Source organism: Larimichthys crocea, chromosome VI (assembly GCF_000972845.2).
Source record: "Larimichthys crocea isolate SSNF chromosome VI, L_crocea_2.0, whole genome shotgun sequence".
Lineage (NCBI taxonomy): Eukaryota > Metazoa > Chordata > Actinopteri > Sciaenidae > Larimichthys > Larimichthys crocea.
The window spans coordinates 13370070-13398035 of record NC_040016.1 but is presented as its reverse complement, the minus strand read 5'-3'; the positions used below and the strand labels follow the sequence as shown (position 1 = coordinate 13398035).

General features: G+C 40.4%; 1 protein-coding gene across 2 annotated transcripts; it reads right to left on the bottom strand.

Annotated features, from left to right (window-relative positions):
* Positions 1-152: 152 nt before the first annotated feature.
* Positions 153-26370, bottom strand: iffo2b (intermediate filament family orphan 2b). 2 transcript variants are annotated; one of them, XM_010731334.3, is made up of 8 exons: positions 25533-26370; positions 8281-8341; positions 6436-6531; positions 5038-5208; positions 4343-4491; positions 3604-3805; positions 3356-3454; positions 153-2566 (listed from the first exon to the last, which is right to left on the bottom strand). In XM_010731334.3, the coding sequence occupies exons 1-8, from the start codon at positions 26006-26008 to the stop codon at positions 2333-2335; spliced, it is 1488 nt and encodes a 495-aa protein (XP_010729636.1). In that variant the 5' UTR covers positions 26009-26370; the 3' UTR covers positions 153-2332. The 2 variants fall into 2 exon arrangements, with proteins under 2 accessions (XP_010729636.1, XP_010729637.1); XM_010731335.3 differs by having other exon boundaries at positions 3604-3775.
* Between the last annotated feature and the right edge of the window lie 1596 nt (positions 26371-27966).

Here is a 27966-nt window from a genome sequence, read left to right as displayed (position 1 = left end):
TTCAAGAGATGAAAAGGGAGATAATACACTTGATGTCTCACAGTTTGCAAGATCAGGGAAATGTCTGCAAACTTAACACGTGTGTGGTAGGCATGTACAAACACTGAGGATGAGACTTTCCAGAGTTAGTAGGATTCATAGCTTGATTTACATCTTTGTCATGTTGCTGTACACTTTGCTTTGGTTGGCTGGTTAGTGTGATGGTCAGTGTGGCGTGGGCTACAATCTCAACAAGGAAGGGTGAAATACAGCAAACTATGTTTGTTTCTGGAACAGCCGTACAATCGATAAACTATAATGCCGTCGATACAAAGTACAGTACCAATAAAAGAATGGCTCTTTGTTACTTATCAGGCTGGTTTTACATCAACTCAACGTAAAAGGATACGAGGGCTCTCTGTGACCTAAGACTCACTCTTGTCTTATACAGTATGATCAATTAGTTTTTATTATGGGTGATCTGATCTGGTCAATAAGTGACCAAAAAGTTGAAAACGAATTTAAGAGTCCTGCAAAATCAATAAAAGCAGAATATGGCGTCAATAACACACTTTTTGGTTAACGTAGAATGATTAAAAAACAGTGAAAAATACATTTTCTGCCACAAATACATATTAATTAATGATTAGGATAGACACTGTTTTGATTAAAAACATAGCGCACAGTCTGCATTGCAGCTATTTAGTTCAAAAAATAAAATTATTTAAAAAAAAAAGAAAAAAAAAGACCCATAGCTCCTTTTGTCCACACAAACATGCTGAAATAACAAACATAACATTCTGCTTCTGTAAAACTTCAAGATAGAAGTAGCACTTAATCTTTGATCCAGCAAACCATACATACATTATACTACAAAGAAGTGATAAAAAGATCACTTCTGTCCCCCATGCGTCGATCAGTTTCTACGCTCATCCAGTTACAGCACCGGAAAAAGCGAAAAAATTGTGAGACATCTCGATCTGTTGCAAAAAGACTAATATGAACAAAAAGGCCTCTGGGGTGTACGATCACATGCCTACAGCCCTCTATGTACAGTCTGACACTTTTTAGTCCATTCAGAAGAGACAAAGCAGGATGTGCAACCTGTCTGGAACAGAGTCCCCTGCAGGACAGTGATAGTCTCATAATGAAACCACACATAAACAGTTTCTCCAAAATGAACAGATGGAAGATGATCACCTATGGAGATTATGTGAGGATTTGCAAAATGTGTCCTTTGGTTTGCTTTAGACAGTGGAGGGAATAGTTTATAGAAAAACTATTGGATTTTAGCCATTTAAAATGATATGTCATGATATGCACAAACTAAACCGCACAAGACGAGAACAATGTTTCCTCCAGAATCAGAACAATGCACAGCCCGTTTCAGTAGCACGTAACATCTGGCAAATGTTAACTATAGTCATGAATGAACATATTAGTCCCTTCTTGAGGGGGCACTGTTCCATTTTTTTTTTTTTTCTTTAATTGTTGGATGTCCATGAAAAATGATTTCACACTCGAACGCACAAAATGATACATAGAAAACACCTGCTTTGCTTAAAAGGCTAATTGTATTGGTTTTTAAGAGAAATGAGGAAGGGTGAAAAGCCAGTCCAAAAATAAGGCCAGCTAAATTGCATAGAACGTCAGTAGTGCACTGATGCATCAAAAGGCTGTGCTCCTTTCCTCTTTCAACTTTTGGCAACCCTGCAGGGTTCCCTCAGAAACCACCAGAACTCCAACACCATTCATCTCCACTCCTTGTTTTGTCTCCTTGGCAGAAGACACTTAACCCCCCCCCCCCAATAGTTTAACTTGGATAACAAACACCCCACCTGGACCCTTGTAAGTCATGTCAAAAACAAAACAATGGTCCGAGTGAGGGGTACAGACATTCGATTCAAATAAAATATTACAAAGTATATGTTTAAGATGGGTGTATTTTTATGTGGGTGTTATGTGGAAGAGCACAATATGTACTATTTTAAATTCCTTTAGAAAAAAAGGACATTAATAGGGTAAGAATTTGTACAAAATACTTAAAATGATGTGAAGCTCTGGACAAGGATCCAGCAAGGCAGCAGTGAGGAAGAGAGCACAGCTCAGACTTTATTTGCACCCTTTCTCTTTGTGAAGCAAAGACGACCACCACTTTCTAAACAACAGAAATAGTATAAAAGCACCAGTTCTGGACCTGCATCAGTGAGCACGACCATCAGAACATAGGTCAAACAGGTCCAGATTGAGGCTGTTCCACCTCTCTAGCAGGGTGGAGCTCTATACACATTTAACCCCTGTAACAACGAGGGGCTTTCAGGAGGACGTAGGCCAAGGCCCGGCTCTGCAGCCATCAACTAACGGGGACTTCAGCGTCTGCGTCCTTGTCTGAAATCTCGTCTTGGATCTCATCTGTGTTCCCTGAGTCACTGCTGGCCACGGAGCTGATCGAGGGAGAGTTCCTGCCACCTTTAATCATCCGTCGGCAGGTCTCCATCTGCACGTCCAGGCCTCTCTTCATGCTGCACATCTCCATGTACTCGTGCAGATGTCGGTTCATGTCGCTCTTTGCTGTGGCCAGTTCCATCTAAAATTTATATTTATATTATTATTATTATTTATTATTTATTATATTAATGTTTAAACACATTAAACACACATCCCTTCAAATGCATTCCTAGATAATATCTCATCTATCTGTTGGTTACAACTTGTTTAATCATAAAAAACTTAAAGTGCACAAATATGGTGTACCATTTTAAACTTCATAGTTAATGGAGCAGTCATTTTCACCATATTGTACACTGAAAATGATGGTACTCTCCGACAGCTAAGGCATTATCTTCAGGCACATAAAGAATGGGAGAATATCTGTAAGGCACCATCTAAACTAGAGGAATTATTATTGTCATTCATAGAGGAAGAGACCAAATGTATAAATTATTATTGTCATTCATAGAGGAAGAGACCAAATGTATAAAGCACTACAACACGAATCTAACAATAACAATATAGATGTCAAAGAAAAACAGGAATTTGAATCAAATGTTTATAATAAGAGATGAACGATGGGATGAAACGTTCAGGACATACTGTAAAGTAACTAACCTGCTTAAAATCAGTCATACAGATATTGTTTCTTATATATATATTTACATACATACAGATATATGCAGATAGATGTAGCTATATACAGGTGTATATATACACTGGAGAGAAAGAGAGTGGATGACATACAGCAAAGGCCCACATTGGATGCCCACTCTCCCAGATCAGCTACCAGAGTGCCCTTGTTTTGTGTCTTTGATAAGCTTTAAACTTTTTTTATACTTTCAAGTCTTTTTTATACACACACACAAACACACAGCTTTTCTACCTCGATCTGGCCAATGGTCTCCTGGTACTCCTGCTCTCTGGTCTTAAATAGTGACTCTGTTTCGTCAATGAGGCTGCCAAGACTTCCATCCTGGGAGTCCTTAGAGAGAGAGCACAGACAGAGGCCTCATTCATCATGCATGAGAAAACGTCTGACACAGCACCTATATCGATAATCTACACACTGCCTTGCATGAGTTAAAAAAACATAGACTTTGCAAAAAGACCACCATGGCAGACAGGACTCACTGGATCAGCTGCTTCACCATTTGCCTCAGTGGGGCAGCCGTTTGTGTAGGTCATTGCAGGGAAGGTCAACGGCACATTGTAGTTTGTGAAGTCCTCCCATAGCAACAGAGTCTCCTCGTTTTCCTCCCACGTCAGACTGTCACAGTCGTCATCGATTTCAAATGTCTCGCGCCTGGCAACAAAGGAGTTATCTGAACAATGTCTGTATGGGACAAGGGACAGGGAATGTAAAGAAGAAAAGAGAGAAGGAGGAAGGAGAGGAAACACTAGTATAACGGCCAACACAGAGAGCACAAGTCATAGACAAAGAGGAAGATGCGCTTAGAAAAGAAGACACATGGAAAGGAAATAGTTTATGGGACACGAGACAAACTGAAAACCTTCTTTTGAAATGCTTTTAGCAGTTAGTGATTAGTAAAGATGCTGTTTCACAATGGTTGTGAGAGTAAAGCTCATTAGAAAGCAACTACTGTGACTTCAAAGCAATTAATGTCCACAGTTTTTATAGCTGCTGGCTTTTGCTGAATCAGTGTACAGTATGTTAGTTGCAACACTCCACATAAACACTAGAGGGAGATGAAGGACTGCACAGTGCGACTCCATCGAAGAGATATTGCAGGAAAGCAGTTCAATGGTGTAACTTCTTTGGGTTCATTCAAAGCTGAGAGGACTTGATTCTGTGTGTGTGTGTGTGTGTGTGTGTGTGTGTGTGTGTGTGTATATCTGAGGTGTCGCTTACAGCTGGTTGAGCATGCGTTTCATTTCATCCGTGATGTTGAGCGACCCGGGGGCCTCCTCCTCTGAAGGGCTGGGCTCTGCATCCATCTCAGAACTCTCCTCATCGGACACAACTTTACGCTCTTTTTTCCTGCAGCAGGCCACGGCACTCTGCAAACACACACACACACAAGGAAGTATATATGCATGAGTTGAATCTTATGAACCCTGTGGCTGAACATGACTTTAATTATTATGTTCCCATTGAAAGTATGCTGTGTAACAACATATAACATAAGAGAAGCCTCCAGCTGGAGTCACAGTGGAGTTATACTTGGCCTTCAGCCAGCTTTGTCGGCGCAATGTGATAACCTTGTGTGCAGCATAGAGTTACAACATCAGCATTTTACTTTTTATGTGTGTGCATGTGTCTGTGTGTGCATATCTAGGAGTCATTACTGTGAGTGTTCTGCATGTGTATGTTTATATGTTCGCGTGTGTAATGGCGAACAGGCAACATGTGCATTCCTGCTCCTTCAGAGGGGTCACTCAGGGCAGGATCGGCCGGTGTAAAAAGAAACTACACACAGTCAGCCACCGGCAGCTCTGATTTCATTTACAGAGTGCTGACTGTTTCCTTCACAAAAGAATTCATATTTTTGCTGCGATTACCATCGGCTCCTCTGACAAACAGTGAAACAGCAGATGGATGCCTACCTTCTCTGGGAGCGACCTGGCTGGACTGACGTTGAACATCTTTGACATGTCCTCTGAGTTACGTTGTTGAGCCACATCGCACAGTTTAGCCGTGATGTCGATCCTTCTGCAGATGTCCATGTCCACCCGTCTGGCTTTCTCCTGAATCTTAGTGTCCAGGTCAGACATTTGCTGCAGGGGTGAGGATAGATGTTTTAGATGACATGTGCAATCCAAACATCTTCTCACACTGTACACATACAACACGTGCAATACCACAGACAATGAACTGCCATCAACTCATATTACAATAAAATCATATCCATAGCAGTTTGTCCCCTGAACTTCTGATGATGAGTTAGATATCCACTAACTCATGTCATATATGTGGCATCTGAATGTTTACCTTTATTTTATGGGGCCTGACAGCTCTGTTTGTGATGCAGTTTATGATGCAAATGAGCAACATTATTCATATTTTTATAATAGCCTTTTTGTTTGATTATGAACTTGTGACATATTGTGGTATCTGTAATAGTTACTGCTGGCCAGGACACTATTGACACTACTAGGATTTCCTGGTTAAATTAATGTTATATTTAAAACATCTTCATCTCTATAGAGCACTAAACTTATTAGCTTGCATCATCACTTGTCAATTCAGTAACTATGCAATGATATTCTGTTTGGTAGGGCGGATATGAATCATGCAAATAGCTTGCATACATTAATTCCTCCTGCTACAGTGAAAGTTTAAACAACAATGCTCATCTAGAGCACATACCTCAGACAAAACAACAAAACACAGGATGTCTAACCACGACTACAAAAGAGCTCCACTACTTCTTTGTCACTTACCCGCCTCTGGATTCATACATCATCAGGGGTGGAGTCAAGCACAGAAAATAATATGAAAAATCCACAATGTACAGGTGCCAAAAGTGAAGTCAAGCAGGATCAACAACAAAAACAAAAGCAGCATCCGACTATATTTATCCCTGAGCAAGCACAAGCTGTGACTGAGTCCACTGCAGTATATTACAACTATATGTCACACTAGAGCAGACCTGCCAGGGAACAATACAGGACTGTACAGAACAGGAAGTGCTCTTGATCTACAGCTGCTATTTGAGCTATTTTCAATGAATGTTTGTCTTGGAGCTTTTCTGGTATTATATATGTTTCAAGGAAGGAAGGAAGGGTGTGTTTAGTGTTATTATTTAGACTTGCATGAATGACTGCCTTTATCAGAGTGATAGCCAAGAAAACAAAAGTACATTCTTAAACCGCAGCTGCCGGAACGCTTAACATGATTGCTTTAAGTACGGTAGTTCACACAGCACTTTATCTATCGTGTGACAGCTTTGTCAGACTCAGGGAAGTGATGTGACGACGCTCGAGCACTGAACAAATACTCACATCACTCATCAGACTCTTGAAGACCACAAGTTCAGCCTTCAGTCTGTCCACCTTCTCGCTCAGCTCACCCTGGACCTCAGACGACTCCTGGGCGCTCTGAGTGGACGTCAATTTAAATAATTAAAAAAAGACACATGCCAGGTAAACAAGAATATTACTAGTGTTAGTGAAATATGCTCAACCATAATAAATCCTGATTACTAAAGTTCAACTATGACACATTTGGGCAGATGAAAAAGAGTGTATAGTTAAATAGTTTATTTTATATTTACATAACTGAGATGATGCAAATATGAGTTTCTGCTGAAAGCATTTACTGTTGTAAAACTCAATCTGTATCCATGTAAGGGACCATGTCCATACGGCCGTGTTAATTAGGTCCAAGAGGTTAAAACTGATCAATGATCAATACCACTTTCATGCCTGAGTGGCAAATATGAGGCTACAGCTACATAAAGACTAGAAACAGTTAGACTGGCTTTGACTGGAGGCAACGAAATCCACCTACCAGCACCTCTAAAGCTCACTGATCTGAACTTATTACATCTCGTTTGTTTAATTAGTACAAATAACAACACTGATAATCACCACGTTGCCATTTTACAGGCAGTTATGTGCCAGACTTTTGTTAGCCAGGTGCAGTTATTCTGTGTCTTTTCATCTCCAAAGGGTACCAAAGAAAAACAGGAAACTGGCAAGACATTGTCTTCAGCAGTGTGCCATAAAATCATGTGTTGTTTTCACACAGGCTGGTAGGTTGATTTCGTAGATACCCCCTTCTATTGTCACCCACCCTGTTTTAAAAAAAAAAAAAGTAAATTATAACTTAAGCTGTTTTCAGTTATACAGAAATAAGCATACATACATACAAACTCTCGAAACATAGTCCCATATTAGTACCCTCCCCTTCTCCCTCCCAACCCACGTGCAGTCTTTGGAATCGATCTTCTGGTTTAACTCTCGGCAACAAAACAAATAATCGTGTTTCCCAAGAGGTCAAACTATTCCTTCGAGGCTTAATTTAAATTCTTAATCTACCCTACATTCATAAAACTTAAAGACGTAAAACACTCCACTAGTGCTTACACCTGTTTTCACAAACACTGTCACTAAAACAGAGTTTTTGCTTCTGTATTGAGTCAGCACATGGTAACAGCCCTTTGGCTCTGAGCCCTGAACAATAAATGGTTGTTTACACTCAATTTACTAACTTTGAACAGATTTCCAGCTCTTCCATACATAGCCACATCTGTCTGTGTACTCTAAAAGGTTAAAGCTCCTGAGGGGATGGCACTCCACCTCTCTATCTGGGATTTTGCTGACCCAGGATCCAAGACAAACATGTATGCTGTCACCAATCGATTCGCGCAAAAGCAGAGAGAGGATGCCGACTAGATGAAGTACTCACACCAGCTGGGATGGCGTATGTGTTATGATATAGCCTCTAGGTGTGACATTTTAAATTGATTTCACCCTCGACGTCTATTTACCTGAACAGAAACATAATGGCAAACTGTTGGTGATATTTGATGTTTATATCTATATCTAACAGACTCCTCTCTTGATGGGTTTGTAATATGGTTTTTCTAATCTGACACACATCCTCCTGCCTGTAGCTGCTTCGAGTGCAGCTCTGCTGAGTGCACACAGAATGACACACCACCAAGAAATGAACTGTATATAAATGCATGTGCTGCGGTAGCAGTTTTGAAAATGTGTTTGTGCTCATGCTTTCTGTCCAATCGTATTTGTGCTCTTTGTGTGCATGTAGTAAATGACCCTTGGCAAGATTTCAAATCGCTCTGCATGAATGTGCTTGTGGAATATGTTTTATTGTTTCCCAACCTGCTGCATGGTCTCCACCGTGGACTCCAGTTGCTGTCGTTTTGACAGCTCCTCCTCCCATCTGCAACACAGAGCATAGAGGTGGGTCAGTTACTGCTGGGCCTGTTCTCCTGAGGGCCACTAGACAGGTTGATGGTACTTCTGTAGGGATAATACTCCCATCTCTGATTACAAAATAATGCCCTTGAGAGCAGGTTCACACCCACTCGACCCCCCTACTTTCAATCTTTTGTCTCCCTTGTAAGGTTATCTTTACAACCCCACTGCCTCAATAAAAAAAACTACGGACAGAATGGAGTCACGTCCTTCCGTCCGAGCACAACAAACATTGCTCATGAATGGTTTTCGAACCGTTGAGTGACTGCAGAGGGACATTTGAGCTTGAACACACCCAGAAGGGTGTAATATCTCTGCTGCAGCCTAAATTCCTTCATGTGAACTGCTTCTTTCCTCATAAAGTCTCAGGAGTTTGTAATCTGTTCAAACTCAGACACAGCTTAGCATGTCCTAATGCTACCAACCATTGTGCAAAGCCATTAGTAGTCATTCTAATACTTATTGAAGATAAGACTGAATTATTTATCACAATATAGTCGCCAGCTGGGGCAGATTAGTCACACTAAAGCAAGTAGGTCACATCATTAGTTTAGTCAATTTTCAAGCAATATAAAGTGAACCAATACTGAGAGTCTACAGTCGTGCTAACAAGTCTCTGAGGCTGCCAGCCTGCTATAATGCTGATGTTGTGGAGATATAATGTGTACTACTTTCACCAACTTAGCTTAGCTCATCTTGCTGTAGCAGCAGTACAGCTGAGGCTGATGGGAATGTCAGGGGATCACAAAAGTGATTACAGTTCATCCTCAGGGGAACATGACTGTGTGTACCAAATGTAATGGCAATCAGTCCAATAGTTGTTGAGATACAGTATGTTGATCAATGTGGTGGACCGTCCAACCGACTGACCATTTAAACGGACAAACCATCTCTAGCATGGCTAAAAATAAAGTGCCAGTGCCAGATTGGCTGCATGCCATGAACACAGTTCTCTTTCCTTCTCCTCACAGGTCATATTACTCTTGCACCATGGCAGCTATGTAAAAACAAAATTAGGAGTCTCTTTAATTGCCTTGCTCACAAAGCACAGAACGCTCAGCCCGTACTGCACCAGTTAGTCAGTTCAGCCAGCTCCCAAATACACACTCATCTGAGATATGAGACGGCACGGATGCTGAGTCACGGATGCTTCCCAAAAGAGACTTTGAGATCCAGAATGGATAAGGAGCTCATTCAGTAATATGAAGTAACCACACATGTGAGGATGAGCCACTGTGGTCCACATGGACGACGGCAGTGGAGGATAATTTAAGAGGGGGTTTTCTGTGTGTGTGTGTGTGAGGGAGAATATGTGTGTGTACCAGTGTAAGTAGCACATGCCTGACCATATGTGTTTACTGGAGAGGAGTAAGCTGACATGACCACAGCTGAATTCTGCAGCTTACCCATAACCTTTACCATGGAGAAGCACAACACAACACAGCCAGAAGTCACTTCAGTATCACAACACGCACGACTAGAAATTCACTTTCTCCACAAAACTCAGCCTTGTTTCCATTCAGGACCCACTGAATGTACACTGTCTAATTAGAGAGAAGTATTCCTTGGCTGGGTGTGCCAGCTCACACTGTGATTGAAGCCTTGTTCTAAAAACGCTGCCAGCGCTGCTTTACTCTGTTCACAACACTCCGCCTGTCTGCCGCAGGACTCTGGCTAAGGTCACTGGAGTTTACAACTGCATCGCATTCTCTGCAGACACAAATCCGTTTGTCACGGCATCTGCATCACTTGTGTTGTCACTTCCTGAAGATAACGGCCACATCCTTTGCTTTTATGCTAATGTGATAACTGGACAGCGTGATTAAATCGACCTACTGATGGAGGGAAAGCCTCCCTGTGTCAACAATATGTCAATGCTATTTATGTCATCTATCACAGGTAATAGAATCATTGACTGAACTAAGCAGCAGCTGCTTCCACATTATTTGGAGCTGTTGCAATTCAGCAAACCATAAAAGTCAAATGGAAAAACCACCGACTGGTTTCAAGCATCTAAATAAAAACGGCCAATCCAAACATAGATGACACCACATCCTAGCGAAGGTATTCTATCTGGCTTCTCAGCCATAGATGTGCTTCTGGTTTTCTTGTACCTTTGGCGTGACTCAGTCAAGCACACACACACCCGGAGTCTCCTTACAAGGACAAAGACAGCAGGAGGTTTGGAGCCTGTGTCAACTCATACATCTGTTTACTGCCAGACATATCCTCTGTAATCTCGCTCTAATAAATCAAAAACTGTGTGGTGTTACAGATGTGTTCCCAACTGAAATTGCTGCAATAAACTGAGGGTGGTTTCTTTTCCATTTTTGGAAGGAAAATCTAGACTAAAATAGACAGCAAACACAACCAAAATGTACATTTTGAAGTGGCCACATAAAGATGCTTTCTGAATTCCATTAAGAAAATCGAAAGTCCTTTAAAGATTGAATCATCTCTTTTCCCACATTTTCCAATCCAATCTAATAATAAGCATGTTCTTAGATCAGCATTGCATAATAAACTACAGCTACACTGAAATGAATGAAATGAAAAAAAGATGTCTCATATCACGGATGCCAAAAAACACCAGAAACAGATTACGCGGTTCATGATAAATTGTGGTTTAAGAGTAAACTGCAGTGCTGTGCAACAACACAGAGGGAGAATCAAACTCACATTTTCTCATACAATTTTTGTCTGTTGAACAATAGGCATTCCTGCAGCGCTTGCCAACTAACACTCCCTGCCTTCTGCCTTGTGTGGTATGTCTGGGAGTTATGTTTGCACGCGAGCTGTCTGAATGTTTTCCCATCAATGTGCCCGCGGAAACATGCACAAACAGACCTGATGCACTAATGTTCTTGGCCTGGTGCAAATTTTTAATGACAAAGGTAACAGTGACAGATTTACGGCGTATAACGATTTAATCTCAAATGTCAATTTATCTCTGCCAAAATCAAATAAAGGAATTTTATCTCTTGGTTTTGTAAATGATTGGTGATTTTATTAATCAAATGTTCAAATTCCAAAGATCCCACAATGAAACAGGCAGTAAATACCAAAGGAGTGTGGAATAAGCAATAAATACCAAAATGAGCACAGGGAAAACTTTGAGGCGTGGTTGTGTATCATTGCACAAAGCCTCTGTTGCTCACAGCAAATAAAAGGTTGAGTCAGACAACACCCTGTTTAAACTATACGATGTACTGGAAAGTGTTACTTACTTAGTGGAATTTCTTAGTAACCAGACGTCAGATTACAAGCTCAAAGTCTGATCCTCTGTATTAGAAAACCCTAAAACACCTTTTCACACTGTAATACACTGCTTCAGATTTTTTTTATTTTATTTAAAGTTCCAGTTATTACTCAAACTATTTTCATTTTCTGTGTCATAATCAAAAGTAGTTGTTCTTGTCCTTGTTTAATATTATAAAGAGTATCATCTAGACCTACTCTATGTGAAAAGTGCAATGGTACTATTTAAATAAAATTGAATTAAACTAAAATTTGAATTAACCTAATGTTAACAAGTCAACTGTAAACACTTATTTTGTAAACAGTTATTTAGCCAACCATTTATATCACTTATGGAAGGCTAAATAACAGAGACACATCTTTGTATAAAACAATACATTACTTCATGAAGCTTTTATTTACTGCCCTCATAAGCCCAACGGCTCTTCGGGAACCTACGAGTGACGTCACGGATACTACGTCCATTCTTTACACTGTCTTTGGGTGTACATACTAAACTGGAAACTAAATGTATTTGCTGAACTGTTGTTATGCTTGTCCAAAATGTCAAACATCATAGTTAAAAACATACACTATGAAATAATTCAATATTAATATAGTATTTCTGTTTTAGAGGGTTTATTATTGCTTGTTAATTCAATGCTTTAAAATGTCTACTAGTAATATTACTCTAATTCACAAATTAGTCTTTTTTACAAGTCTCCAAAGGAAAAATAGGAATGTTTGGCAAAAATCAATGGATTCAAATAATCAGTTATAAAGTCTATGTTAGCAAAAATAAATAATAACAATACCAAACACAATAATAATTAGTAATCCTAACCTTTATTTAATGTTTGACATTATCCTGAAATGTTTGTGAGGACATTTATCATGTGCCTTTTTCTAAAAGGTGGTCTAAAGCTTTTTTTTTTTTTAATAGGGCCATTACAATTCATTCTCACAAGTGCAACAGGAAGTGTTACATGATAACAGATTCAAGGATCAATACATCTGCCTAAATGCAGGACAAACACCCATTCAGCTCAGCTGCTCGTATGAAATGAGGCCAGTGACAGCTTTGATAAATCACGGCTGAGACTCTGGAGAGCATGTGACTCCTCCCATGGATCCCTATAGGTGTCTATATAATGTCTCCTCCACGACAGCAGCATTGCCTGTCTGCTTGGCTGTGGTAATTTACGCTTAGAACAGATTCTCCCAATTATCTTGGCTGGATAGGAGGAGTGTGATGGGAAGAAGCATCTGTGGCACAGATATGTGAAATAGTGAGCAATGTAAGGCTCTGGTGAGAGAAAAAAGGGGAGGGGTATGACTGTAGTAGGTCATCGATTGAATGCCATACTGCTCTGTAATCTATAGCCTCCCCAGACTCCACAGAGACACACACGTGTGGCGTGCTAATGATGCAGCCCTGGAAATGGATCAGGCTGGCAGGAAAAGCAACACTACATCCCAGCGTCTTGCTGCTCGGGGGGGTCTCTGCTGATGGGACAACGCACCAAGGTCAAGCTCATTTCATTTCATGCTCCAACCTAACTCCATATCCATCCTTGACCTCAATCCATATCCATAACACAACCACATACACACACTTGTCTCCATTCATTGCCCCATCTTCTCAAACCCTCTTGTGTCCATGGAAACCACTCCACTGGCCTGCATCGGAAGCACATGTAGATTAATTCCTGGCTCACTCAATCATGTAAACTGTGCACAGAGAGGTCGGGCAGGACCATCGCTCACTCGTGCATAATTCCTCTGCTTTATGTTCCACAAGCATGGCCAGACTTAAATTTAGCCCTCCTAACCCAGACAGGACACAGACACCACCAGGCCGAGCAGGAGGAATGTTGGGGTTGCTAAGTGACCACACACGTTTTTTCCAAGCCGCCATTACCATTGGGCCTTAGGGAGTCAGCTCATGTTGCTAGTAGCTAATACAGGTGACAGTAGGCATTGTCATTCTATTGGTTTCTGATCTAAATGCTATTAATTTTTTTATTAGCACTACACACAAAGTAGAGCTGAGACTGATAGGAATGTCATTAGATCAGCAGGGTTTTTTTTGTCATATTCAAGTATTAGACACAAATTTTGACCTTATGATGGCAAACTCTCAACTTTTTATAACCCATCCTCTGGGGACAATGAATGTCTATACCACATTTCATGGCAATCTAGCTATTAGTTTTTGAGATATTTAAGGCTGTACCAAAATGGTGAAGCAACAGACAGTGGCTAGTGTTTGCTTTGTGTTTGCTGGAAGACATCCTCACATATTATCTTTTATGGTCGAATGTGTAGACAAAAGAACAACAGAAGAAAAACAAAAAATGTTTACATTTAGTCTAAATTGGCCAAAAAAAGGTGAAACTTTCAATATATAGGCTACTTTTTTATGAAACGTGAATGTCTGTTAGCACTGAATAAATACATAATAAATACATCATGACATAATGCTTCTTTCTAAGAACCTACTGTCTACTCCAATAAACCAGTCTGGTTTAAGCTGAACTTCAGACCTTCAGGTTGTGAAATATGACTACAGTGACCAAAAAAATGTCAGCTTTCGCTGTGAAATATGAGGACTGCGTCCTAAATTACTGGTCATTCCCTCTCATCTCTTTATCAGTCTGCACAGCTCGGCTTTATCTAAAGAGCTTTTGGAGATAGCTCTCACTGAGCATTTTCCTCCTTTAGGGAGGAAACACAGACAACTTTGATCAAACTTTGGGAGGTTCAAGAGAAGAAACATTCCTCGTTATTTAAGTTATGAGTGGTGAACTGCTGGTACATATTTTGTCTTTTCTACTCTGCATTTATGTATGATATATTTGAATATTTTGACTTATTTTTGTTAAGTGTTGGTGAATGTTTTTCAATAAAACCAACTTATCTTGACATCTTTATCAATTTTTATGGTATGATAACAAACCTGTACTGCCGATGCACGTGTGAATGAAGTTTATAAAACAACTGATAATTTAACAACCGCTGGTGAAATGGCTAATCCATTGTTCAACCTTGTCTTTTTAGTCAGCTGAGGTTAGATGCAGAGTTACTGACACATTTTAAAAAGCATGCGCTCATCCAAATAACTGTAATGTCATTAATTGAACCATAAAAACCATAAATCTCAGTTAGACTTTACAAAACAAAAACAAAATTAAACATAGCATTCAAAAAACATGTCTTTGTGTCTGTGGTTGGAAAACTCTAACCTGTCCACAAACATTCATTCATGAAAATTAAAGCCCACCTGTCTGTGGAAGGCACGTCATACACAGTATGTCATCCACACAATGAAATTCAATTTGAACTACTTTTTGCATTCATTTATCTCCTTTCTGGATATTTTATTCTTCCATGTTAATTTCTTTTATAAATGGAAATACTATGATTAACCCAAAACATCTTTTACACATTCTAAACTCAAAAATTAAATCAATAAGATCCAACAGCTAAACATGCTGTTAAATATGTTATGTAAAATGCAATAAAGTGTCCCGCTAAATGGGATGGAAATATTACAGAGCCTTCATGTAATGAAGAAAAGCATAACCTGTGTATGGCATTCTGTACATTGTATATGTGTACGTGTATGTAACTGTAACCATTTGTTTCATGTGTGCACATTTCTTTTCAAAGTCACAGCATCACATTAAGATTAACTTGCATTATTACACTTACACAATTATTATATTATCTTGTAATTATTTGCACGCATTATTTGCAACACATTTAATGATGTATTTAGGCCAACTAAGTGAGTTATATGACATTTGGCCAAGCTGTTCTAGCAGCATACTGTTAGTTGGTTCCCGACGTAATGCAAGTTTTGAACAGATTGGATAAAAGAGCATTAACATGGAGGATGAGAGGTTGTAGGCACAGGGAAATGTAATCTGTGAGTTTGATGAATGCTCTCTGTCTTAAAACCAGGCATCTGCCTCTTAATTAAATTTCTGTGCTACAGTTGTATGTTTACACAGACTCAGACAGGGATCAAGCTCTATAAGCTTCACATGTGTCGGGGGATGTTCGTGAATAATTGCCAGATGAAATTTCATATTGTGTGCTATCACTGACTGTAAATCCTCAGTCAATGAAACAAATTTTTCATGGTTGTTGTTGTTGAGCATGTTGTTGTTCTTTGGGACAAGGTTAAACGATGATAAACTTATTTACACATGACAAAGAATGTCTTTGAATAGAGGGTTTGGTACAACACCAGTGGATACTCCCTACATGCTAATGGCTGACAGACAACTGGGAGCCAGTGTTGTAACATGTCTAATCCTCCATCCTGACCTGGCCCCACGGCTTCACCACACTGATTTTTTCCTGACAATATGGGTGTGAACTTGACTTGTTTTTACTATGCACAAGCATGATCTAATTGCTTAACTCCCAAAGCCTGTCCTAGCCCTTTTTTCTCTGGCCTGAGGGATGCCGCTGTCAAGTTAACTGTAACCTCTTTCAATGCAAGACAAACACTGACATGTAATTACCGTCGGTTGGCAATTAATAGGTATGACCTACGAGCAACCTGAGAAAAAGTGGATGATTGCTTTTAAAGGGAACTTATGTAAGTGTTGCCAGCGGTTTCTCTTTGTTGAGACATGCTAAGGTGTTCCGCTGTGAAACCATCCCAAACTTAATGATTTATTTATTTATCCATCTCTTATAATAGCTGACAGTTAAATGTCCTGGAACAGTGAAATTTTATCACATCACACTCATTTTCTCTCTTAGGACCACTGAAAAGCAACATGGAAAAATGATAACAACACAAAAGGAAAAATAATTAATCTATTGCCTAATAGAGCAGTCTGCAGCAGAGAGCGTGACAGAGTGTTGTGACAGAAAATCAGTTTTCCCTGCAGTCTTCAGCCCCTCTCTGCAAACTAGCCCCACCCTAGGTCCTACAAAGCAAACTATGGCGCTGTTAAGTTGTCATTTTCCCACTGATTTCATTTACTGCAGTCTATGTTATAGTTTCATCATAACAGAGTTGGCCCCCTGGCTATTGACTCATACAAGTACAAGACATTTAACAATCCTGTAATAAAGGGCTTTGAGTTGGATGTTCTGGTTGACAAATGTTTTGGATTTGGGAGATTTGGATTTGTGAGTGCATAAGGATAAGAGCACAAACAAGGGCCTGCAAGCCCGGGCCATGTCAGGGTGGAGCTGCACTGGGAGTGACATCCCATTAGGGAAGAAAAGAAGATGGGGATGTTCACTTTTGGCATTCACTAGCCAGGGTGTGTCCAGTCAAATTATATGAGACATAATAGAAGCATGAGACAACTCCATTAGACAAAAATCTTTTGAACCTCTGGGTACACACACCTGCAGGATGAACCCCAGGAGTGAACTTCAAAAATGCAACTGCTCTATTCAGCAGAAATCTGGTTTCTTGACCACAATTATACAGTATTTCAATTAATCACGTACAGAGAAGTGAAACTCCAAGCCCAGGGGGCGAATCCAGCCCATGAGACAGTTTTGGAACAACCCCCACATCTGTATTGTTTCCTTTTTTTTCCATTTTGAGTTTTGTAAAGTCATTTATATCACACTTTTATCCTTATGCACTGATGGCAGTAATGCAAGACACTGCACTAACCTCCATTGTACAGTGTCTTACGCAAGGGCAGATGGAACAAAACCACTAACCCTGACATTAAAAGATGATCCTCTCTACCTCCTGTGGCACAGCTGACACTCCAGTCTGTAATTTTAGTAATAAGTTGTAATCTTTCAATTTAAAGCTGCAAAATGTATTCATTTATTTTTAAATGACAAGATTCTCATGTTTCAGCCACTCAAATGTGCACATTTGTTCTTGGTCTTCTATGATTGTGAACTGAATATCTTTGGACTGTCAGCTGGACAAAACAAGACATCGCCATAGGCTTTGTGGAATGATTAGAACATCTTAGCGAGGACCGACAGCACTTTTACCACATCACACCAAAATGTCTCTGTGGAGCACAGACAGTCTCAAAGACATGTAACTGAGTGTCAAGTCTTTTTTTCTTGGGCAGGTCAAGTCAAGTCGAGTACTTAGTTAAGCCATGTCAAGTCTCAAGTCAGGTCACTTTTTCCAATCCAGTCTTTATAGAGAAAAGACAAGGCATAAGCAGCTGTCAAACCATAATCTTTTCACAACTCTAACCATTTGTTTTTTGTGCTAAACCTAACCAGAACTTAATCTAATCCATTTAATGTCACATTGAATGATGCTTCGAAAAACATGATCAAAATCGAAACGTGACTTGACATTACATTACATACTTGTGGTTGACATTACATTACCAAATGAGTCATTAAATAACAGTTTGATGTTGTAGTCGGGCTGTCAAATATATTTGATGTCATCTGACTCATAGACCATCGGGTAGCCTGGCAGGGAACTTGGCTGACAGTGTCAGTGCACCTGAGAAGTCAAGTCTATTCCAAGTCGAGTCTATTGTAATTTATTTTCTGTGAAGTGAAGCTGTGAGTCAGTCAACTCAAGTCCAAGTCACAGTGACTTCACATGTCCTGCTTCAGGAGAAGTAATGAATTGATTTATTGCCATTTAATGTGACTGTGAACTGTCTGAGCTACAAGGAAAGGAAAGTTGCTCAGCTATCAATTTACAAACACTCATTTCTAAACACTAAGCCAACCTGGCCAGCAGCTCCCAAGTAATTAGGTTTTTAGACCTCTAATGTGCAGTATTTCTGATATTTTCTCCTGTTTAAATGGAGAAAATCAAATCTTTGAAGGATGTGAAGATAGACGAAAGATTAAGTATGTGTACTACAACTGTACATTTTCACTGGTATCCTTTGCAGATATATAGTAATATAGGTTAAATGTACACATTTTGGGGTGGCCTGGTAGCTCACCTGGTAGAGCATGTGTCCCATGTACAAAGGCTCAGGTCTTCCCACAGCAGCCCTGGGTTTAATCCTGATCTGTGGCCCTTTTGCTGCATGCTGCATATCATCCTTCCTACCTAGCTGTCACTGTCAAAATAAAGGTTCAAAAGCACAAAAAATATCTTGAAGAAAAACTAAGAAATATACACATTCTGTATGTTTCTGCGGCTCATGATTAAAAAATGCAGACCTGTTTTTTTTTGTGTTTACATACATTACTGTTTTAATAAAAGCTCACAGTGTCAGGAAACATAAATAACTTTTTACCCTTGCATTAAAAGACAGAAAACAAGGATCAACATTATGACATATTAACATAACCATAATGCAACCTCTGCTTCTTTCTAAGGAGAATCACATTTGGTATACTTTAAAGGTCAAGCATGCCGGAGCATAAAGACAGATTTAACTGCCTGTCGGGAGTCTAGCACGCAATCTTATCTTACAGCATATTTGCTGCTGAGATGTGTGTGTTTGTTTTCTACGGTGCCTTTAAAAAAACAGCTTTTCCTCTAGAATAATAAGCTTTTGAAATATAGCAAGCATTAAGTCAGGGTGCTGCGTCAGTACATAGAGGCCTTTGGAAAAGGTGTAATAGCTGTTCAAACCGAGCAGGTCTGTACAGAAAGGCAGAGACACTTGTTAAATTAGTAGGTGTAAATAAAGATTAGATGTGATGATTATGGACTTAGTGAGACTTACTTGCAAACTGTTGGTCTCCTGCTTTGCTTCAGGCCATAACTGCTCTTCTAAAATAATCCACCAACCAAACCTACAGTATGGTTCACTCTCCCCTATGCAGTCAGTGCTTACGAAAGACAGGTGCATTCCAGCACTTTTAAATATGGCACCACGCCACCGCTCTCAGCTGTATCGATACCCATGAATAATCAACCACAGCTGCACAGCACAGCAGCTTCACACACAAGCACGGAGGGAACAAAGGCACAGGGAAGCAGATGGGGGAAACACACTCCCATCATGGTATCACCGAGATTCTCTTTCCAATTAAATCAATACAGAGACAGAGAGAGAGAGACCACATTCATGTTTTGTGGATGCCCCAGTTGTTGGCCTTAATAATGGTCCTTAAAGCATAAGGCTGGTGTGTGTTTTTGCCATTGTATGAAAACATAAAACCTAATTATGCGTTAGTCTGTCCGTCAATACTTTCCTAAACCATTCGAAGGCCAAGCCCACTGCTTCCTACCTCCATTTTGCAAATAAATACACATAGATTAGGGCCAACAACAGGGCACTGTAGGTTTTTAGCAAATGTTGCTCAAAAAGAGGGAATTAGTGGTTTTATTGGGGAATCCTTTTAGCTGCGGATTATTACATATTTGGTACTCTAGTGCAGCATTTCCCAATTGTTTTTGGCTCCTCATCACCAGCATCACCCTGAGCTGTGAGCTGTTCAACCAAAGTGATGCCTCCATCTCAGATCGATTTAATTACCTGAAGATGTAAAATGCTTCAATATTTTATGTCAGAAATTTGTGTTGTGGAAATATGTTTCTTTTATTCTCTCCTAACTCGTTAATCATATCAGGACGCCTCTTTAGAGCAGCAGGAGGGTGAATGTGGGATTCAAAACTAACTACAGTTCCAATGTTCATCATAATGAAGAAAAATCATTGATGTGTTTATGGATGACAGTGGATAAAGATGTCCTGAAACGTTGCCACTCCACAATCTTGATTTGTTATGATGATGACATCTACAAAATAATTTACTTAATACTCAATACCAAGCTATAAAGACGACCTTTAAGACAACAAGAGACTACAAGTTCAAAAACATGTTGTGAGCTTAGCACGCCACTCAGACCGGAGGAGGCAGTAAGAGAGGAACAATATAGACTTTAATCTGGAGCTCAGTGGTTTTAGCGAACTGAGCTCTCTCTCTCTTTCTCTCTCACTGTATCTCGGCAGCAGGGAGTCTTCCACTTCAAGAGGCCTCAGTTCAGTGCAACGGCTGCGTGCCAGGATGTGGTGCAGGGCTGGCTGGAAGTTGGAGTCTCGGTGCTGCTAGGTGACGGCTTAGAGAAAATCCCTCTAATGAATAGATGGCCTGGATTACACACAGGGCAGGTCAGAGACCAAAGACAGACAGGGGAGAGGCTGAAGAAGTTCATCAGCTCTTCATGGAGAGATATGACATTTTAAACACAATGCAGGAATCACATCATACCTCATGCTGTAATTAGTAATTCCTTTTTATTACGACAACCCTGAATCCTACTCTCAAAGGCGTTCACGCTCACTCACTGTCTTTCATCTCTTTTAAGCGCAGGAAGAAAAGATCAAAGCGTCGGAAAAGTGTCTTCAGTGAATTCTCATTGCATTGATCCATACGCTGCTAAATTCAGCTGTATGTGAATTATTCATGCAGGAAGAACATGCCCAGGAGGCCCAGGAGGCCCAGAGACCGTTCTGGTTCACTATACGTCCTGTATCAGCCACACTGTGATCCAGCAGGACAGTTGTTTGGCCTCTGCTCACTGATGGAATAAACAACCAATTAGGAGAGGCCACAGCAATGACCAGGGCATCTCTGGTTCAAGTCTCGACTGGAGAACAGCTTGTTGCTAATGTGTCTTTTAGCACAACAAGCATGTCTAAAACACTGTTTTTTTCTACCTTAGTACTTGTTTTGTAAATCTGCACACTTAAATCTGCACATTCTACTTTAGTACTTTTTGTAAATATGTACACTTGTGTTTTCCCTCCTTGACTAGTTTTAGCTGCTGTAAACAAGTGAATTTCCCCGTTGTGGGATAAATAAAGTATTATCTAATCTAATCTGTGTAAGCACTGCACCTTCAAAATGGTATAACACTGTATAATATGATATAATTCCTTCTATCGGTACAGCACCTCTGTTCCACAGAAATTCATGTAAGCTACAGTCATATCATTTGTATGATGTGCTCTCATAATAAGCAAATAGCTACCCGTATCTATTCAAATGTATTAGCATATAAGCACAAGTGCAGTCTTCTAGTCGCTATCTTTCTGTCTGTGCAGTCATCTACATAATGGATAAAGCTGTCTGCAATATCTCTGCACCAACATGTAAATCCAAAACAAATGTGCACTTCTTTGACATAAAGGTATCTGTTTCTATTCTTAGCTGGTGCGAGGTCGACTGTGAAACATGTTCGTCAATGTCAGTCACTGTTTTCATGGCCTTTCAAGCACTATCGCGTGCTAGTGGCAATTACTGGTAGAGACTCACTGACATGCAAGTGATGCATTTCACAGTACTGCAAGAGAGGGGAATAAAAACAGTATGGATGAGGGCACTGGCATTGACCTTATACCCATCGTCCTTTGCACAGCCGTTTGTCAGTGTGAAAGGTATGTAACCCCACAGTCCAGACAGTAAGTGGTAGTTCATATAAGCTGACTGACTAATTTATGAAGCGTATCCTTCGACAGATGTATGTTTGTGTGTGAGAGACAGAGAGACGAACTGTGTGTGTGTGTGTGTGTGTGTGTGTGTGTGTGTGTGTGTGTGATCAAACACACTCTTGAACCTGATGGCAGTGAATGAACACGGCAGTGTTTCTGAAAGCGAACGATCAGACAAATTTGTCAAGAATGTGGAATAAATCGGTTAAAGAGCTTTTGCCGATCCACAAATACATCCTTCAACTGTGAAAGAACTGTTCTCTACCAACAGGATGTTGTATAACGAGAGCAGCTGATCTGAAAAATATAATTTAGGTCAATCTATTCGATCAGACTCTGTCTTTGTCTAATTGCACTTTTATTGCAAACCAAGAGGTTACAAAACAGCCTTTTGTCTGAGGAGAGAAGTTATGAAACGCTGGTACAGAGGATACTTTTTAAGTATTTTATAAAACAATACTCAGGTTGCCGTGGATGGATGCAACGTAATCTCTTAGGACCATCAATTATGGTCTTCCATTGGTTTACATTGTACTGAAAGGCCAAGTTCAGCTCACGGTTACTTAGTTGACTATAAGAGACAGAAACGGTTACAAAACCATGGTTAACAGTGCAATCAGTTAATCACTGTGTCCCTAATTTACACAATTGTGTGAAATTAAAGATAAACCTATTGATCAGTCCACACTAGATTTCTGAATTGTAGGAGTGTGTATTTTATATTATATATATAAATATATTCCTAAAAAGTTTTTCTGGCTCTTAGACTGCGGGAGTTATTAATGGTTTCTGTGAACACAGTTAACTGTTCACATACAGTATAAAGTGGATTTTGAATTCCACAGCAATATATAATGTCAGATATAATTACTGCTTAACAGAGTGCATACTGTCTGCATGTAGGTTTATGCTTGTTCACACCTGCAATTGTTTACAACCGTCTATAGTTTTAACTCTTTTCAGGGCTCAAGACATCTACCAATTATATTACGTGATAGCATGAGTTCCACCTTAGGGGCACATCTGTGACTCAGGCACATGTTCTTTCACATTTAAAGGCCCATTATATTTGAGCCTTTTCATGTATTCAAGCTACCTTTGAAGTAACTTCACAAAATATCTTCATAAGACAGGGCGTAACAAACAACCTATGACAAACAAATCACACTGTTTTGCCTCGAGCGAAAGAAAATAGGCTCTTGATCAGAAAGAGGCGTACTGTAAAATGACAGAAGGTAAACAATCAAGTACTGCATGGCATGAGTGAAAGTGGCCAAATCAGAAATGGATCAACTGGCCATCCATCTCCTTGTATGTGTCCATGCTCGTAAAGCTTTAATAAATCAACTGGGGCTGTGTGGGAACACAAGCGAGGGCCTTGTCGGAGTTGAGGATGCCTTACAAAGCAGTCTGCGTGACACCGAGAGGAGCAGAGGGGTGGAGGGGCTGAGAGGGGTGGAGTGAAGGACGAAGGAATGGCTGAACACAAAAAGCACGGAAGAGAGAAAAGGAATGGCAGGATGGGGCTCGGGGATTAAATGCTGAAACGTGACTGTAGTGAAGAGGATTTAGGACTGGGAGAGGACTGGGAGACGGGAGAGAAAACAACTGGCCAGTGAAGTCAGCAATGATGCAATTATTGAGCTCAGAGCAGAGAAGGAATGTGAGAGGCAGGGAAAGAGATTGATTACCATGATCACTGTCAAATAAAAAGAGCCTGGAAAAGTGTTTTGTTCTCATTTCTCTAGATGTAAAAAATATAAATAAAACATGTTTGGTACATGTGAGTGTCATTAAAAAAGATGTAAACCTACACAACCTAAACCCATGTAAAAATACTGAATAAAATGTTCAGAAAAACAGTTTACCCATAACTCAACAGCCACTATTTGGAGGCATAATATACATTTTACAAATGTATGTGTAATGTGGACTACTTTTATGTGTTTTGCTAACTAAACTATTTAAAAATCAACAAACCCGGTCATTTCCATGACTTATAAAGTCAAGAGCTCACATTTTTGCCTGAGGAGATCTAAAATTTTGGACTTCAGCTGCAGCAGTTTCTCAATTTGGCTGCTCTCCCAGGCACTGCCGTTCATCTTCTCAAGCAGAAATGCACAAAAAAGGATATGCCAGTGTTAGGGAGAATGACTGGACAGGATATGCAGTTTCCCAAAAGAGTGGGAGAGCACATTCGCATTCTGTGTCACTGAGTCAGTAAGCTCACAGGGAAGTAAGCGTTCGTCATAGACGACCTCACCGTGCAGACAGAAGCCTGTTAAAATGCCTCCCTGCTTAAATCATAGCACCAAACAGAAGCCGGCGTCTGCTTGGCAACTCTCCCCTCCAGAAGCCAGCCAAGCTGGCCAAACGGTGACGTAGGTCAGCCGGGGACGCTGCAGTGGGTCCTCAAGGAAAACACAGTTAATGTGACTAACGAAGAGGAACAATTGCTGGAGACTGAGCCATGCAAAGGAATTTCCTCAGAAGTGTGTGAGAAACAGGATCGGTTCAATTCACTCAGCCATCATGTGAAATACTAGCTTAAGTCTAACTCTGTCACTCTATACACTATACTGTCAGCATCTGGTGATATTTTTCTGAACCACACCCACGGTAAGAAAAAAGTCACACTGTTAAGTTATAAGTGACAAAGTGATGGGTTGATGAAAACAGCTTCTTGATCACATCATCAGATCTCTCAAACCAACTCAGAGACAATTTCCCTCTTCATTCATGTCCTGATGAGTAATTGTTTTGTCTATAAAATGTAAAAATACAAACAACAACACAAAAAACTCCCAACGCAGACTCTCTGAGCTAATGATGACGTCATCAGATGTCTTGATTTGTCCAACCAAAACCAAAAGATCTTCATTTTACGATGCCATCAAATAAAATCACTAAAACATCACATTAAAGAGCCTGGAGAACATCTGACATCGAACCTTTTTGTTTAAAGACTGTATGATGAATGATTGAATGATTATCGCCTGACCCTCTCAGCTCTAATGTAAATTTAACATGACTGAAACGAGCCTATCCTCAAGTACAATATTGACTATGCGTCTTGATGTAACGAAACACTACGTTAGGACAGGTTCTCGGCTTATCAACTGCAACATCAACATCGAGTCGACTCCTGAACTTGGCACTGCAGTATGAATTATGATGTAGGCTCAATGAGAAATCAGTTGAATATTCCCGTAAAATCCCCACAGGGGTTTTTGTGGGCGTCAGTGCCGGTCTGTGGTGGACATGTACTCATTTCCAGTTTTATTCTTATTTCTGTCATAGCTAGAGTGAATGCAGTGATGACAGGGGCCCGGAAAGGAAAGGGGGGCCCACACCAGCACTCTTTCAGGCCCTTAAAATCCTTGTTAACACCCCTGCAAATGATGGGCTATCAGGATGTATACAGGCATACAACTGACTGTGCTGCCTCACACATTAGATACAGAAACATACAATACATCCCCAGCTTTGCAGACTGACTGTCAACAGCACAAACATCAACAAACATCATGTTGCCTTTACTCACTTTCTCCTGTACTCGTCCCTCTCCCTCTTGACTTTGGCCAGCACATTATACAGAGCCCTCAGTTCTGGTGTAATGGTGTCTATCTGGACCCCGACTCCATCCGGATGCGTCCACGTCACCCCGGGCCCGTGCAGGGTCTCAAACCGCTCCCCTTGCCTCCGGACGTGGGTGAAACTCCAGATGGTGCCCGGCAGTCGCGACTCGGGACCGTCCGTCTGCACCGCAACTTCACGCGTGTAAAGGTGGCGGTATTGCGGTCTCTGCAGAGCTTGCTGCAGCTGGCTCTCCAGCAGCTTGTTTCTCCTCTCCAGTTCGTGGACTTTGGCAAGGAAGCATCGGAATCTCAGGTTGAGGGTTTTCAGCACATGGATGTTGGAGCCCAGGTCATTTCGTAGGGCGCTGGTCACCGCGCCCGACCCGGCGGGGACGTTGCAGACCGCACCGGGCTGAATATCGGGGAAAAACAACGAGTTCATGTTGGTGATCAACAACACCAGGTAATCCAACTATGACGGTCTGGTTTTTGTGCAACAACAAAAAAAAATGTTGTGTTTTTTTTTTATCTCTGCATATTCCTTCGCAATCCCACTCCCACAGGACGAGTTTCTCCTTACAATGCAGATGCTGAGTTTGAATGAGTGGCTGGAGATCTGGTGACCATCACTGGATGTTTACATGGACCCCTGCAGCACAAGCAAATAACATTAAACCCAGAAAGTCCTTTACGAGGCACCGAGGGCATTATCTTCCAAAGGAGCGAGAGGTTTGACGCAGACTGCAATAAGCACTAATACTTCCCGTCACCCTCATCTCTGTGTTTGCCTTTGCTTTGTCAGGAGCTGCTGATGCCGTGCTGGGTTCATATAGCCAAGAGGAAGATGGTCCACCTTCTTTCTTTGTCATCCCTCCCGTTTACTGTTCCTCTATCCAGTCTCCATGTGGTGTGGTGGGATGGTGGCAGGATGCGGATCCGCAGCGCCCGGCCTCTCCGTGGTGTGCACGGATCATGTTGCAAAGTGCTAAACTAGGCACTATCACCCACATCGGCCCCTCCCACGGACCTCCCCCTTTTTCTCTCCAGCACTGACAGAGAGATGAGAGGGATCACATCCCGGCTGAAGGCATAAATATAAACCCGCTGTAATTAATAGGAGACCATAACAACAATGCGTTTTCAATTCATTTGGTTGTTCACCTATTATTTAACTCAAAATAATAAAAAGGCATCACTGGCAAACGTTACCACAATAATAATAGCCTACAACATTTCTACAGGGATTCACAATATGACAGCCGATTTTTCTATTATTCATAAAGTACCCTAGCCCATTAGGTACATTTAAATTCATCTAGGGAATAACTTATGCGGGAAGACATTATGCTTGTTAGGATACATGTACACGTTTTGGTCAGCTGACAACATATTTTAAGAAGTCAGTCAAAATGAAAATTAGAAATGTATTTATTTAATTTGTTTGCCTTTGAGTTGGTGCATCATTTCCAAAAAATACATGCCTGAATTTGCCTGGACTTGTTTTGCTGCCAGACTGAATGACAAGATAAAGGAGGGAGGGTATGCATCGAAAGTCAATTAAGTTAATTGCTAAGTGACTACATTTGTTTTGTTTTATTCACAACAGCTCCTAACTGTTTCAGCGCACAGGGCAAGAAGTCGTTTTCACGCAGCACTAAACTTAATGGAAGTAAGTAGGATGGGAGTAAAATTAATAAGTTATAACAGTTTAAATGAATAGATCTGACCACATGGTTTTCACAACTTCATTATTAAGTTGGTTGAACTTTTAAATCTTTTGTCAAATTAAATCCATGTTTGTTGTACTAAACTAACAAGGTTAGTCTGCCTATAAAAGACTTCAATAATAAAAAAAGGTTTAAAAAGATGCATGCAAGTTGTTTTTCATAGACTATAAGACTATAGTGTATACTTTTTTAGAACAGGTTGCATATGTATGTCATTTTTAAGTACACTGGGCTAGGATTGTATCTAGATAATTTATATTTGTTTATAGTTTTCTAAATTTAACTTGTGGTGTAGTGACACAATTTGAGTTTTATCTTATCTTATATTGCCTAATATTGAGGATATACTGTATGCATTGTGTATATGTTGTATATGTATGCACTCATAAGGAATGGGAGTGTACTTTATGTCTTGTAGTCTATTAAGATAATAAGGTCACTCTAAAAGATTATTGTGATGATTGTGGATGTGTTGTCGCTCTTTTTTATATCAGCTTTATAAGCATATTTGAAAACGAGGAAAATTAGTTAACTGTCCTGATTTAAGGATGTCTCTCTTAAAGTCATATGATGCCCCTCATGCCATGCTTACTCACAGATCAAGAGGGAAACAGCTCTTGGGACTCCTCAGTGTAAAGCCAAGAATTTGTAGGTTTGTAAGTCATCATCATTT